This window comes from Rhineura floridana, chromosome 9, assembly GCF_030035675.1.
Source record: "Rhineura floridana isolate rRhiFlo1 chromosome 9, rRhiFlo1.hap2, whole genome shotgun sequence".
Classification (NCBI taxonomy): Eukaryota; Metazoa; Chordata; class Lepidosauria; order Squamata; family Rhineuridae; genus Rhineura; species Rhineura floridana.
Window position 1 is genome coordinate 79029999 of NC_084488.1, and position 15787 is coordinate 79045785.

General features: G+C 38.5%; 1 protein-coding gene across 7 annotated transcripts in view; it reads right to left on the reverse strand.

Annotated features, from left to right (window-relative positions):
• The window catches only part of INTU (inturned planar cell polarity protein), a 49615-nt gene that overhangs the window by 12700 nt on the left and 21128 nt on the right, over positions 1 to 15787 (reverse strand). For 6 of the 7 annotated variants that reach the window (XM_061585080.1, XM_061585081.1, XM_061585079.1 and 3 more), the window contains exons 3-8: positions 10225 to 10310; positions 7241 to 7444; positions 5122 to 5240; positions 4551 to 4640; positions 4164 to 4241; positions 2583 to 2757 (exon numbers count right to left, since the gene is read on the reverse strand). In XM_061585080.1, coding sequence (XP_061441064.1) covers positions 2583 to 2757; positions 4164 to 4241; positions 4551 to 4640; positions 5122 to 5240; positions 7241 to 7444; positions 10225 to 10310 — 752 coding nt within the window. Of the gene's footprint in view, positions 1 to 2582; positions 2758 to 2806; positions 2862 to 4163; positions 4242 to 4550; positions 4641 to 5121; positions 5241 to 7240; positions 7445 to 10224; positions 10311 to 15787 lie in introns of all 7 variants that reach the window. The other variant, XM_061585082.1, reaches the window with a different exon arrangement.

Below are 15787 nucleotides of genomic sequence, written 5' to 3' on the forward strand. Positions count from 1 at the left end.
CATATATTTTGGTCCTGTTCAAAAATAAAACCTTTCTGGGTCAAAGTATTAGCCGAGGTAAGAGTCATAACAGGATATACCAGCAGACCCTTTAATTGTGCTTATTGGATATGTCTCAACAGAGAGATGGCCACTTACAATAGCTAGACTTACAATTACTTCACACTGGAAAAAAGTGACCCTCCATCACTATACGAGTGGATAGCAAAATGATGGGAACATTATCAATGTTAAAACCAACATATATCATATGAACAAGAGAGGACTGCCAAAAAGATAATCAATTCATAGAGAGATTGGCATTATTAGTGATGTATTGGTCAAATAAAGTACAAGAACAAGCAGAACCGCAAACTATGCTATGGACACTCTGAAAATAGAGAAACAGATATGGAATTCTGTAATGTAGGGGAAGGGTGAGTAAGGATTAGTGAGACTATCAGATCAGATTTTAGTATGCTTAGTGTTAATGCTGGTTGTCTCTAATAATTGTTACGTTTGGTAAAGTTTTATAACAATACATTTTGTCTCTTCCTTTTTTGTTGGTTGGTTTTGTGCAGTTTTTTCCCCTCTCATATTTATTTATTAAATTTTGGAATTGTTTGTTCAGTGAGACAATTGATTGTTTTGACCTTGAATGTGTATATCACCTCCTGTATCTTATTTGCATTCAACTGATAAATGATTTTCAATTTGTAATCTTATTTTTAATGTAACAAAGTTTAATAATTACAAAAAATCAGGGTCAAAAGAAAAGCATCTAGTAGTTGTATACTTCCCCCTTCACAAATGAAAGAAAAACATTCTGTCTCCTAAACCAACTGTTTTACATAAAAGACATTGCCAACTTCACTATTTTCATGGATAAAACAAGGCATAAGGTTCCCTTGAAATCTGGCAAAGCTTTAGTATCCAACTGAGTTATTAGAAAAATCTTTTTCACTCAGGATTAAGTTTTAGTCTCTATGGAAGTCTTCCAAAACATTCTTACACATTACCATTATTCCACCTAAGAAGTGTTAAACTTCCAGACTTCAGCATCTAGTGGGTTTTAGTAAGTTTAATAAAAAATAACTTTTATTTATAGACCCTGGCAATCATCTGAAAAGGTATAAGCCAAAAATATGTCCCACAGTGAATACAACTTAATTTGTAAGAAGGCTTGGGTGTTCCCCGTAGAGTATGTAAACAAGATGTCTTGGTAAGAAACACTAGTTTTAAACCACTGCTGCCAGAATTGCCAGCCACACAATTGGTGTTCAAATTGTTAGTTTTTTCTGTTCTAATATCTAACTGAAAATGCTTCCTGCCCCACAAAGGGCAATCAAATTTTCCTCAGTTTTTATAATGAAGAGTTGCTAACCTTCCACTTAATACAGTAGGGCCCTGCTTATATGGTGGGTTCCGTTCCGAACCCCCGCCGTAAAGCGGAAATCACTGTAAGGCAGAACCCCATTGACTTTAATAGGGTGCGTCGCACAAAAATGACGTGAAAATGCCGCAAAAGCGGCAAAATTGGCTTTTAAAGAGGGGAGGAAAGCTGCCGCATTAGCGGAATGCCAGTAAGCGGAGCGCCGGTAAGTGGGGCCCTACTGTAATGGGATAAGGCACTTTTCTGGTAAATTTATTATTCAAAAATATGATACTTTGCACTGCAGCAGAACCACTTCAAAAATATGCTTTTAACAGACCACATTTTAAAGCTACCCTTACCATTTTAAAACTACTTCTATCATGAACAATAAAGTTAGTCAAAATCAGGGGTATTCTGCAAAGAAGGGGAATTCCAATGTATCATTTGCCTATTAGGCAGAGCCAGATGGATGATGACCAGTATTCAGCAGCACATAGGAGGCAGCTCAAGGCTGACTTCCCACAAAGAAGTAACTTTTGTGTATTACAGCATTTCTACACAGAACACATAATACATTAAAAGATAACTGAGAAACATATAATCTATTAGAAATGTCTGGCTGGAAATGGGGGAGGGATTCTTATAGTGCACAAAGACAGTAATAGATGTTATGATAAACATTTTTTTCAAGTAGAAAGCAGTTTTCCTGTGGATTGCAAAGAAAATTTTAGAGGCAAAGTCCTGGTTTTCTGTAAACCACCACTGTGTCTCAACTTCAGGAGCCTAAGGGTGCTAATGTGCATTATAGGTGATAATGCTTTGCATTTTTCCCAATACTATTCTGGAAGCTCAGATCTGCAAGCTTTAAAATATTCTGCTGGCAATTACTCTTTTGAGCAAATGTTATGAGAACTGGGAAGTGAGCTGCTCATAGTGGCCCTTCTTACAAACCATTAGACGAGACATTCACTTCACATGGCTGAGTATTCAGAAACTCAAGCCCAAATAGGTTCTGAGCTACATATTTCTTTAGAGCTGTCCCTTAAAAACTTGTGTTCCTACTGGGTCACTACTGAAATTCATACATATGCTAGGTTGGCATATGCACTTTAGGCAAGAGTTGGACCTCAAAACATATAATGATTTCTGCATGCACCTAGGGAACTTTAGCTACCCCAATTTGATGTCTTCTGCTAATATTTTGCTAGAAAGCCACAAGCACGGTTACCTTAATTTCTTGTGGCAGCAACAACCACCGCACTCCTGGAAAGTTGTATAAAAGCGATGAACTGCACTTATCATAGTGTTGAGAATTAGGGAGTCTGGCAGGGTGGAGGGCTTGCTGGAAGAACAGGCTGAAAAAATGATCCAACCGAGAACCATTTCCTGCCTGACAAAAAGCACTGAGCAAACATAAACCAGAAGTTAGAACAAGAAATGTTCTTGTATAACCTGTGTGCGAGGCAGCAGATATTTTGTAGCTGGAAACCACAATTTGACTAAGCTTCTGGAAGGCAGAAAGGAGAAAAAAAAGAAACTGAATGAAGCAGGAGTCAGCCCAGTTTGCACATAACAGTAAACCATAGTTTCCCCTTTCATGCCATGTATGTCATAGTAAACCACAGTAAAACTTGGTTGGATATAATACACTAGCATGAAGCAAAAAAATGGATGAGATTGGCACATTAACAGTAAACCATTAATCATGACATTTAGAGCACGAGACTCAAATGGTATGAACGGGAAAGAAACTGGAGCAGGTTTTAGAATGTTGTGCAAGTCATTTTAACTAAGATTCTTTTCAGTCACTTTCTCTGTAAGATGCTTGAATTACAATTAACCCAGTAAAGACACAAACTTTGATGACAAGGACACATCTATGCTCTTCTACTACAATAGTGATGCTGAACAGGAGAAAAAAATCCACTTAGAACGTTTGGTAATTAAGTGGTATATAAATAGCTGAAATAAATAAAAATGCATCTTTTTCCCAATATGTTTTCTAAAATTTTACTTGAGAATATACTTTATAATATTCTGATTTTGGTCAGGTTCCAAAGAACCATACAACTAGTTCTGTGCACCTTTGACATCTGCCTAAGTTATGATAGGGTTTCATTTGACAAAGCTCCTGGTTGAAATGATAACTCTCGAATCCAGAAACAGGTGACTCTTATTGATCAAAATGTGCATAGGAAAACACCTTTGTCCCCCACCCCTCCATTACCCTCTCTATAGTTACAGCACCCAGTAGGACGTTGGGACTTTTATTTCTTAAAGTGGAGCTCCCTAACTCACATAGTAAAGCATTCAACAGAAGTTTGAGATACAGATTGGGAACCTGCTGTTCAAAGAAAGTGCAAACAATGTCAACAAGGCACATGCAAGAATTGAACAAGCCTGGAATCTCTTTCATCCCAGTGTTTTTGTTATCTGGCTTCAGGAAAATGCAGAGGAATAAGAGTAATTATGCTCAGAACACAGAATTGATTCTGCCATTTAGAGCTGAAGTAGGATAATATTTAACAAATTATGCCAAAGACACAAATCAGTTACACATTGTAGCCTGAAACTGTCTAACTAGTTCTGTACACCAAAAAGAGCTTTGAACTGGAGTTTCTTAAAACAGTATCACTATGCTGCTGCATGGCAAACCACTTTTGAACCTGTGAGTTTGCAAATAAAGGGACAGGGATTTGTCATCCTAACAAAAATCCTTCTGAAATCAAATCTCAAGCAACACAATATCATATTCAAACCACAGATATGCAGAAGGATTACAAAACAGAATCTGTTTAGGAATATTTACCTGTCCAGAGAGCTGTACATGAATGTTAGAGTTTGGACAACATCTGCAATCATGTTCCTTAGCTGAGAAAGAGGAACGCTGAAAATCAAAGTAAGTCCTCTGTATTATGTTAGCACAATTCTCAATGAATACAGATACAGCTGAATGAAATATCTTATGTTAGCATGCACAATCCAGGAAAAGTTAGTTGAAATGAAGTGTCACTGAAAGCAATGGAATGTCAGGTCTAAATTTAGGATATCCAGCCAACAATAATTTTGTTACATTATTTAAGAGAATATCGACATTTTCCCAGCAACAACATAAGAAAGCTGATGGCAAATTTCAGACAATATTTATATTTCTCTTTTAAATGTCATTTATAAAACATTTCTCTTGCAAGTTTACCTTTCAGCAGGGAGGCCAATTACAAGGAGGTTATCAGATTCCTTCCAGTAAGCAATATGGATCAGTTTCCCACATAAAAACAAAGATGAGCTATAAAACATCAACACACAAGGGAACAATCTATCATGAAATCATCTAATACAGAAATATATAGGATAGAGTACCTTCCCCATAATTTTGATTAGCTGACAGTAGTGGCTACAGAGCAAATTGCTAGTTCTGTGATTTTGAGCTTATAATTAGAGGAGGAGGAGGAGGAACTCTAACATCACCAGTAAAAAAGCAAGTTTCTTTTTCCTGATTTGCAATCTGGATGTTTTTAACGACAAAGTTATATGCTTTAATTTTTCAATCAGCATTTTATTATTTCCTTACATGCAAATTTCGCAAACAGCCAATACAATCGATGTAAGACAGTTAAACATTACTGATGTAAAACTAATAATCTGTAAAATGTGTGCCTACCAGGCATCTGATATACCTCATAGTTAAACCTTGTATATAAAATGATGAAGCCATCCAGTTTTTTAAAAAAAGGTCAGAGGTAATAAAATAAATAAAGTACTATTACCTGATAATATGAGTTGCTGTCATGTTTTCCAGTATGTCACACAGCGTGATAAATATTCCTCTTATACTTTTCATTTTTTGAGAAGCTTCTGATATGGGATATTGGTAAAGAATTTCTTGCTGTCAAAAATGCCAGTTTGTGTATCAGTTAAGAAACGATTACTGAAGAATTATCTGTCACTCAAGGCATGAAAGCTTAATTATAAGGGGTTAATAGTTTTCCAGAAATGTTAGATCTCCTATATGAAAAACTGCAAATAATGTGGCCTTAAATTTTTTCTAAGGGAAAAGAATATGATATCATATCAAAAGGTAGTTCTATAACTAATGTTTTCTCTTTCATTAAACTGTCAAGAATTCACATATGTACATTTCTAGAGACAGGACCTTTTCAGTTGTGGCTCCCTGATTTTGAAACACCCTCTCCAGTGAGACCTCCCAAGGACCTACATTGTGTCCCCTCAGATGCTAAGTAAAAACAATTCTGTTCTTTTGGGCTTTTTACAATTGTGTATGAGTTTTAATGCTGAATTTTATGGGTGATATCCAATGTTAGTTTGGAATAAACTGAAACATGTTACTTGCTTCAGGAAGTTCTGCCACTCAGGAGACATGATGCAATTTAGAAAAATCTTTGTAGCTTTTACCTTCCAGAAAAAAAAAATCTGGATAACATTGCATCACTACCTAAATATTTTAAAACAAGATTCAAAGTTAGGACATTTCAGATTTAAAAGTCAATCCTATGCATATTTACTTGGAAGCTAGTTTCACTGTGTCCTAGTAAGCATATTGAGGATTGCAACCCTAATTGTTATTCTTAGCTAATTCAACTATGTCCTCAATGTTCTTTTGCATTTTCTATCAAGGCAGTGCCAAAACCCTGTTGGGGAATTTTTCTTTTCAAAGAGATTAAAAAGGACCTTGAATCTCACTATTGAGAGAACTGGCAGCTCTGTGCTACTTTCATTCAGTTTAATTATCTATTTTTTAAAATGTCCTACTAACAGGATTTTATGCATCAATCGGTCTCATCAAGAGCAAAAATGGTCTTGTCTTATTACAGCACTGCACAAAATAGAGAAAAAAGATCTTTTTAATGAACAAAAGAACTTTTACAACGTTCATTTATGAAATATCTATACCCTTTCCCAGGAAAAGAAAAACAAAACAAAGATCTTAGCAGCAGCCTCTAAACATGAATGTGCTGTTATAACATGTATTGCTGCACAAGATTACACATTTTCAAAGCAAGCTGAAAGGGGCTATTGGATTTAATGAGTGCAAAGGCCAGGGATAATGAATTTAATAAAAGAAAAGAAATTGTAGTTATAAATACACAGGTTTTTTCACTATTCTATTAACTAGTTTGACAGTAAATACATTACATTTTAATTTTGATTATTTCTAATGTAATGAACTTTTCCTCCAATCAACACAGCCTTGGCACTATGAGAGCACTGAATGGAATTCTCGACATAGAGCTGAGCAGCTGAAAGGCTCCAAGAGTCTCCAAGAACTGGACTCTAAGAAAGCATCCTTTGTTGAAGGGTGTCTTTTCATAGAAAAAGGAGATAATAGTCTGCTGCTCTGTGGTAAACAAGAAACCGTGACCTCTGTGAAACTCATTCAAATTCATGATATTAAAACTGGAGCTATTTTATTAAAAGTTCAGAATTTGTATACCAGACATTGCTTATGAAACCTGAGTTCTTGGTTTAGATGAGCAGTAAAATTCTACTGGCATTGGTTGCCAGTGGTTGCTCTGTTAATGCGCATATCATATGAAACAAGTTCCGATACATCAAGTCAAAACAATGTCTTGAAATGTTCATATTAAAAATGCAAGACAATCCAGACATTAATTAAAAATAGCTGCATCTGTGATTTTATGGCAGATTAATTTTCTTCAGAGGTGTCTCTGCTTGCTAATATATTTTAAAGCATGTTTTACAACAATAAGGACAAGAAAGTTGCTATTTAAAAAAAATGAAGCTAAAATTCACACAGTCCTGAATATTAGATATTACCTTTTCTTGCTACTCATTCATTATTAGTGACTAGTAAGTTTCACAATTAGGATTTGCACCTTTCACTTTAAAAATAAAGTACATACCTACCTCATCCTTAGATGTATCAGAATCCAGTTTGAGTGAAAGGTACATAATAATATGTGGTACACTTTGGATAGACAACTGCGGGTCATTGTTATGGTCTCTCGACAGCATTTTGAGCAGGTTATTCATGGAGGATTGTGTCTGCTTATGTCTTTGCTGGGATGTTTCTTTTGACTCAAAGAATGATGTTTCAAATGTAAGTTTCACCTATTGTAAGAGTTAAAATATTTTAACATTTGCATAATTTGGGGCCCAATAGTCTTTCCCCTTGTAAGCTAGGGAAAGAAAGTTTTCTAATGAACACAACATTTGCAAGTTATCAAAACCGAAAAATCCATTTGATGTAAAGGAAATTTATATGGTCAATGTTAAGTGTTATAAGCTGGTTTGTTATAAGCAAGTAAACCATACTTGATGATTATATGCAGACTGTTATTTTGTTTGAACCCAGCAGACTAGTTAATCTTAACTATAGTTTGTTTGAAACAAGCCATAATTTATTGTGAAGGGAACAAGCTGCAGTTGCATGCTCCCACTTCCTCTGGCACAGCGGTGAGATTAGAACCCTTCAGATATGGTTTTGGTAACTGCAATTTAGCATTCTGTCCAAACCCTAAATGTGGTTAATCTAAACTATGGTTTGATGGAACAAGCCAGCTTCATAAACCATGGCTTGAAGCTGGCTTGTTTCAAACAGGCTATAATTAAGATTAACCAGCCTGTTAGGTTTGGGTGAAACAATGCAACAGCAACACTTAACTAAAAACTGACACGAAAGCTTCTGATCTTCTCCTTGCAGCCATGCTGGAGGAGGGGTGGGGGACTATGAGCCTGAGGTTACCTGTGGTTCATTCTCACCACAAAAAAATGACTTATTGTGATATCCAAAGTGGCCCTATGGATTTCTAGCTAACCACTGAATGATTTCAATCTGGGGCTCCCTTGGACAACCCTCTTGGGACCCACCAAGTCTTCCCAATTTTTAATTGAGATTTTTTGGCTTTTGCTGTTGTTTGGGTGTGTGTGGCAGATTTTATTGTTTGTATTTTATTTGTTTTTTTGGGGGGTGTAGGTGTTTTGCCTGTTTGAGATACAGTTCTGAGAATCACCAGTTCTGCCCCCCCCCCCGGTTAAATGGGTCTTTTATGGTGTCCACATTTTCTTTGATTTCCAAATGTGCACCAGGCCCCAAAACGTTGGCGACACCAGCTTTAAATTGATGATATTCAACCTTTCCAGATGCAAGACCCACCAAAGCCTTCTTTTTCTACAAAACTATCCCGGCCCCAAATTGCCAATCAGTGTAGACAATACTAAGCTAGATGGACCAATGCTCTGATTCTAAGGCACCTTGCTATGACTGTAAGATGACCACTACATGTAGCCCATGTACCCGCTAGTCGAAGACCAGTTCTTTAAACTGCTTTTAAATTTAATCCCAAAGTGTTAGAGAGTTGCTGATACTGAGCAAGGCATCACTGCTTGCATGGGGTTTATATGCAGATTAGGAATCTGCTAGAATTCTGCCCAATTAGGATTTGGTACTGAATTTTCTATTAATTCACTCATTCTCTGTTGTTGCAGATCAGATTTGTATGTAGTGATTTTCTACGGTTATTTGGGAAAACGTGGTTTTTTCAAAAAAAATCAGTATCTAAAATATCAATATTTAGAACGCTATTTATCATTCATTTATCAATATTTCATTTCAAAATATTGATATTAATATAATTATTTTTCTGAGGGGGAAAAAAAAGATTGGAAAAAGCAGGGACTAGCCAACAAAGAACAAAGTCTAATTGATACTGGCCTATTAGTTCGATGGAATGTTTTCAAACCAGCACCAGCCAAAGGATCCCACCCTTAATGCAGACAACACAATTGCTAGATCTGAGCAGCTTAGTTTGCTTATTAATAACTTTTTGGTATTAATTTGAAAAATAATTAATTTCTGCTTCAGTATAAGAATTAATTTCAGTTGCAAACCATCCAAATTAAAGTCCTCCAGAGGTTTACCTTCAGTGATCCTGTTTCTCTTTTTGCACAGCTTGTACAGTACAGGAAGAATAAGTGAAATATAACATTTTGGGAAATTTATAGATTTAGCAATGTGGGAAACAATTCATATTAGTAACAGCTGCTATGAAAGTTTTATTTGGAATGTTTGAGCAACATGCAAGTCACTGCTGCAATTATAAATACACAGAGAATTTACTAAGCAACATTGCCTCTTCCTGTTCAAATTGCCAGCATACTGCAGTAACTACAGCAACTCTGAGTTTAACTAAAAGAAGGCAGCGAACTAGGTTCTCACCGTATACCTTCCAATGTTTAACCTTAGTTTTACTAACAAGCACAGGCAGGCATAATACAATCCCATATCCATGGTCAAAAAATCAGCAGACATACTGAAATCAATGGACGATTTCAATGGGTCTATTTTTATGACAGGCAGAGCAATCCAAACTAGAGGAAACCCGATTAATTTACACCAGGGTAAATTAAGATAATGTTCCTTAGTCCTATTCCAAACTCTGTTCAGGAGTGGGCTATCGCTGGCTGAGCTGGCCTGAGCCTGGTAGAATGAAAACAAGCCTTTAAGATAGAGGTTCCGCCAAGGCTCAGCCAGAGACTCGCCTATTCCAAATTCCACTCATCCCTGCAGTTCTTGAGTTTGGATTGCTCCTTCAATTGTTTATCACCCTTAGAGTGGAATCATGTGCTTCCTTTCCTCCAGCTCTTCCACTATCTGGAACCAATTTCCTCAATCCTTTACTGCGGTAAAGCATTAACCATGGTTAACAAAGGGTTTTCCTTGTTACTAGAAATTCAAGCTGGCTTGTAAATTTTGATTACTCATTTAGATACTTTTATTGTACTCATCAGTAAAAATAAATAAATGTAAAAGCTCAGACTATAAGTTTGTATGTTTGGTCTTAAAACTTTAAATAAATAAATAAATAAAAACCACCCCCAGTGTAGCATACCTGTATGGGACCGGGAATGCAAGACAGAACCCTTTCTATATTTTCAGCATTTACATCAACATCATTTACTGCAACAAGAACATCTCCTGAAAGCAGAACAAAAAATAATGATTAAGAGAGCAGCAGGCAGACACAACATAAGAGACAGCAGCTTTTCAAATAACACACTATCCTAAACATCAAGTTGTGTTTTTTCCCCTTAAAAGTTGGTCAAGCTACCTCTATATATTTAAGCTTAATGGTTCAGTTATCTTGTTAGTTGTGTGTTGATAATTCACCCACATCATATGATGGATATGCCATGGACAAAATGGGGTCAGTATAATTCCACAAAGGGGACTAAAGTTTTCTTGGACTAATCATATAAAGCAAGGGTGGGGAACATTTTTGGCCTGGCAGGCCAGATCTTTACCTCCTCCACTGCAGAGGGACAACTCATCAATGAAATATGATGTCATAATGACATTTGACATTAGGTGATTGGCAGGTGAGTGGTCCCACCCACCAGTTAAAGTTGTCTCAATGTGTGGAACAAGCAGAATTAAACTCCTCACGTCAGCTGGTGCAGAGGAAGTTCAATCCAACGTTCTGCAGGGATCAGCTACGCGAGCATCTGATCCAACTGTATCTCTACCTGCCCCACACCTCACATATGCTGTCAGGTGTGGGGGCAGGTGGGTGTCGTTTTTGGAAAATGGTTTGGTGAGACAAATGGGAAGGCCTATTGTAAACCAGCTCTTATGAGGCAAAGTGTACAAAAATTCTTCCTCTTCCCCTCAATAGAGGTTTCTTATTTTGCCTCCTTGCACAAAAGTTTATACAGAATTCTGATTGACTCTTGAATTCATCTGTCAATCACATTCCTATTCTAAATACACAGTCATCACTGGAACCAACAGAGGCAGCCTTATTACAACATTGCTTATAGAATAATATGTGTTTTAACACAACTGAGATAGAAGAGCATTGTTACATTTGAATGTACTAATTCTTGATTTCTCAGGCAAGCTGCTACAAGGTAACAGCAAATTTCTCCGAGACATCCTCCAGGCCAGCTTCTGTACTTCTCTGTTGGTCCAGCAGACATTGATCCATTTGTAGTAAGTGCAGTTCAGAAAGCCTTGCCCCAAACACATATTGGAAGGGACAGAGATGGGACTGTAGGGCTCCTCTTTCAATTTCCATCAGCAGCCATTCCATTGGAAAGGAGGAGGGAAAGAAAGAGGAGACTGCAGGACCTCTTCATCTGCTTTGCTGAAAGACCAACAGCTTTTGACTCCTCCTCCCTTTGAAGTCTTTCAATTTCAGTTGGTCATTACAACAACTCTGTAACTTAAGAAATAGTGCCTGAGTTCGCTTTTTTCCTTCTCTCCCCCAAAACTATTTTCCTTTAATGTCATATATTTTTAGAGTGTAAGCCTGATGGCAGGACGAACTATCAAATCATTGAAATGTGTAAGCTACTCTGGGAATGATTTTTGGCTGAACAGAAGAATAAAAACACTTTATATAAAGATTATCAGTGCCTAGGGCCAATATGACATCATCTTGCTATTATAGGCTTTTTTGGAAAGCCGTCTGAGAAGCGTAGCATGAGCTGTCCCTCCTTTCCTTCTCCTCCCATTTATTTGCTCCTATGCCAAGACAAAATAGCCATAGTCAGTTTGAACAATGTCTGTTTTGTTACTGCTAATGTAAGTTGTGCACCTCCCAACCCTAATTTTTTTTAACAGAAACAACCACTAATCAAAGAGGCATCTCTTGAAAATTAGAGAGAAAATATAGAAATAAAGTTTCTTGTACTCAGCTGTGGGAATCCATTTTTATTTGTGTTTGCAGATGTAACATTGAATGTTTTCATTGTGGCTGGATATAAACTAAATACCTAAAATCTAAATACCAGAGTACTAGTTATTACCTTTCCTTTAAATGATTCCTTCATAATAACACAGTACAAGAGTAATTAACCCTTTTTTAAAGTTGTTTTTTTTAAATGTTTTTAATGCTGTCTTGTTTTAATGTATTTTAAGATCTGTTTTTATGATGTTTTAAAGTGTTTTAGTGCTTTGTTTGCCGCCCTGGGCTCCTGCTGGGAGGAAGGGCAGGATACAAAATAAATAAATAATAATAAGTGGTACAAAAATAATGACAGAAGTTGTAAGGGATGCCAATTTTCACTGAACACACAAAATCTCACTTCTTTATGAGGCTCTTGCAGCTCCAAACTTCTTTACCCACCTGGTTAATGGGCCAGGTGGCTTACTTGGAATACAGACAAATTAATGGGGGGAAATATTATTTATTGCCTGCCATCCAACAAGTGAAGAATTGAGTTTAGAATTTCTTGATGTACTTTAGAAGTTAACTGGAGTATAGGAATGCACTAACATACACTCATTATAAAGAAAGTTGTGCAATCAAAAATGCTTATCCACTACAGGAATACCTCTCATTAACGTATCTAATGGGTCCAGAGCGAGTACGTAAACCGAAAATGTACTTAAAGTGAACTACTACCTTTTTTCACTTACACCACCACTGTGCCACCTCTCCTTCACGAGGAGCCTCAAAGCCCTGCACTAAAGCCTCTGCTGCTGCGCTGCCTCTGCTGTACCTCTCAGCTGATCGCTATTGTGCCTGCCAGCTGATCGCAATAGCGCCTCCCAGCTGATCGCGATAGTGACTCCCAGCTGATTTGCGGTCGCGTGATCGCATCTCTTTCCACACCCCCACGCACCGAAAGAACAAGCCACAACCAAAGGTTAAGTGTCCGTTCTTGTGAAGTGAGCATACGTAAACAGGGGAATGGTGCTACTGTAAGTATGTCAGTACTCGTGAGTGTCCTTAAAGTGAAGGTCCGTATAGCGGGGTATTCCTGTACACACTTTATATGCAATGATAAAAACGGCTGCTTTTATATCATGAATAAAGTACATCAGTAGTTTTCACAAAAATTGGGCAAAATATGTTATGCCTCTTCAAAAATTAGAGAAAAGGAGGGAAATGTCAGTTTTCAGCACTTTTAAATGTGCTGTAGCTGTGCCTTTTTTATTGTATTGGTTTCAAATTTGGCACTTTCGTAGACCTCATGAGGTAGATCATGTATACCAAGCTCAACTGCTGACATCTTTATAAGCTAAAGAATTTTGAGGCTTATGACAGAACCTTGTTTTGCTACTTGCCTTAACTAAAGGAGCACTCCCATGTCCCTTTAATGATACTGAAGTATCATTTAAAGTATATTTAAAATAAAATTTTAAATATGGTGCACAACAAAAATATGCCATACAAATTTCAGACAGATAGGATAGATAGGAGTTGACTATTAAAAATTATTTCCATAATGAAAGAACTGTTTAGATGGTTGAACTATCTATGTCACTATCTTATATGCTAACAAAACCTTACCAGCTAAGTTTAAATACTGTAAAGTAGCTACTAAGTATGGTTACTAAAGTTGGCTAAACAAATAAGATTACCAGGTTTGCACACCTGGCTACTCAGTGCAGCACCAGCACAGGCTGCAGACACGGGGGGAGGAATTGCTGTAGTCTACAGAACTTCCATCTCTGTCCCCAGGAATCCACTCTGTCTTAGAGCTGGATGTGAGGGCCTGCACCTCGTGCCGAGCCAAGGGGACAGTAAACTAGGGTTGCTGCTGCTGTACCATCCACCCTGCTGCCCGGCAGCTTCTCTGACCGAGCTGGAGGAGGCTGTCTCGGCTGTCGCATTAGAGGAGTCCAGAACGATAGCCCTGGGTGATTTCAATATCCATGCTGAGGCTGGTGTTCGAGCTCGGAACTTCACAGCCTCCATGACCACCATGGAGCTGTCTCAAGTTGTCACCGGCCCGACACATAGGCAGGGCACACTCTCAACTTGGTTTTGCTCCAGATGGAGGAAGGGGTAGTCTGGAGATAAGGGGGGGTGGATGTCACCCCATTGTCATCGCCAGACCACTTCCTCGTTAGAGTTAGGCTTATGGCTTTGATCCTCCCCTGCAGGAGTGGTGGAGAGATTAAGATGGTCTGCCCCCAGAGACTAATGGAATCCACTGGATTCCTGAATGCCCTGGGGCAGTTCCCAGTAGACAGAGCAAGTGACCCTGTTGAAGCCCTTGTCATCCTGTGGAACAGCGAGGCGCATCAGGCTCTTGACACGGCTGCCTGAGTGCCCTCTCCAGCATTGTGGAGCCCGGTTTGCACCTTACTACACCAGCTAAGGGCAATGAAAAAAGGCTGAACGATTGCTAGAGGGCAAGTGGTGAAAGATGTGGTGCGAGACTGATCAGGCATGAGTAAAACATAACCGTGCCCATTGTGTGGCGGTGAGGGTGGCAAAGAAGGCCCACGTCTCTGCCACCATCACATACCCCAGTGGAACTTTTCTGTATTGTCTGGGGTCTGTTGACATCAACTCCAGGAAATGGAGTTTTAGACCCTTTGGAGGCCCACTGTGAAGTGTTTGCAAGGCACTTTGAGGGTAAAGTTGCTCACTTCCATAGCAATCTTGATGCCCCATCCACATATAGTGTAGTCCCCAGTGCAGTGTTCAGTGCAAGACGGAGACACTGTGGGTTGGTGGTTCCTGAGTTCGATAATTGGTCAGTTGCCTGTTTGGATGGGGTTCTACTCCCTCTGAAAGAGTAGGTTTGTAAACTGGGGTACTCCTGGATCCATCTTTGTCACTAGAGGCCCAGGTGACCTCAGTGGCTAGGACTGCCTTTTATCAGCTTTGGCTGGTAAGACAGCTGCGCCGTTTCTGGATCAGGATAACCTGACCGCTGATGCCCATGCACTGGTAACCTCCAGGTTGGATTACTGTAATGTGCTTTATGTGGGGCTACCCTTCAGATTGGTCTGGAAGCTGCAGCTGGTGTAAAATGAGGTGGTACGACTGCTCATGGGGGCAGGGTATCGCCAGCACGTAACCCCCGCTGATGAAAGAATTGCACTGGCTGCCCATTAGCTACCGGGCAAAGTTCAAGGTTCTGGTTTTGATGTACAAGGCCCTATACAGCTTGGGACCAGGATACCTGAAAGACTGAGTTACTCCTTATATACCCAGTCGATCATTGCACTCTGTACGTGAGGGCCTCCTGCAGATACCATTTTATCAGGAGGTCCGTTCCACACAACATAGGAAGCAGATCTTTAGTGTAGCAGCACCTACCCTTTGGAATTCCCTCCCCTTAAATATTAGACAGGCACCATCTCTGTTATCTTTTTGGTGCCTACTGAAGACTTTCCTCTTTCAACAAGCCTTTTAAGTAGAGACCTTATCCCAGTTTGCATCTGTGTTGGAATTGCTTTTTAAAGAAGTTTTTAAAGCTTTTTTAAAAACATGTTTTTAAAGCTGCTTTGTTTTAATACATTTTAAAGTCTGTTTTTATGATGTTTTAATGTGTTTTAGTGTTTTTGTTTGGCACCCTGGGCTCCTACTGAGAGGAAGGATGGGATATAAATTTAATTAATAATAATAAATTAAATTAACGAATGTCATAATTAGTCAAGGTGGCATAGTGGTCCACTGGATGGTCTTGGGAAAGTCTTGCTTTGCCCAT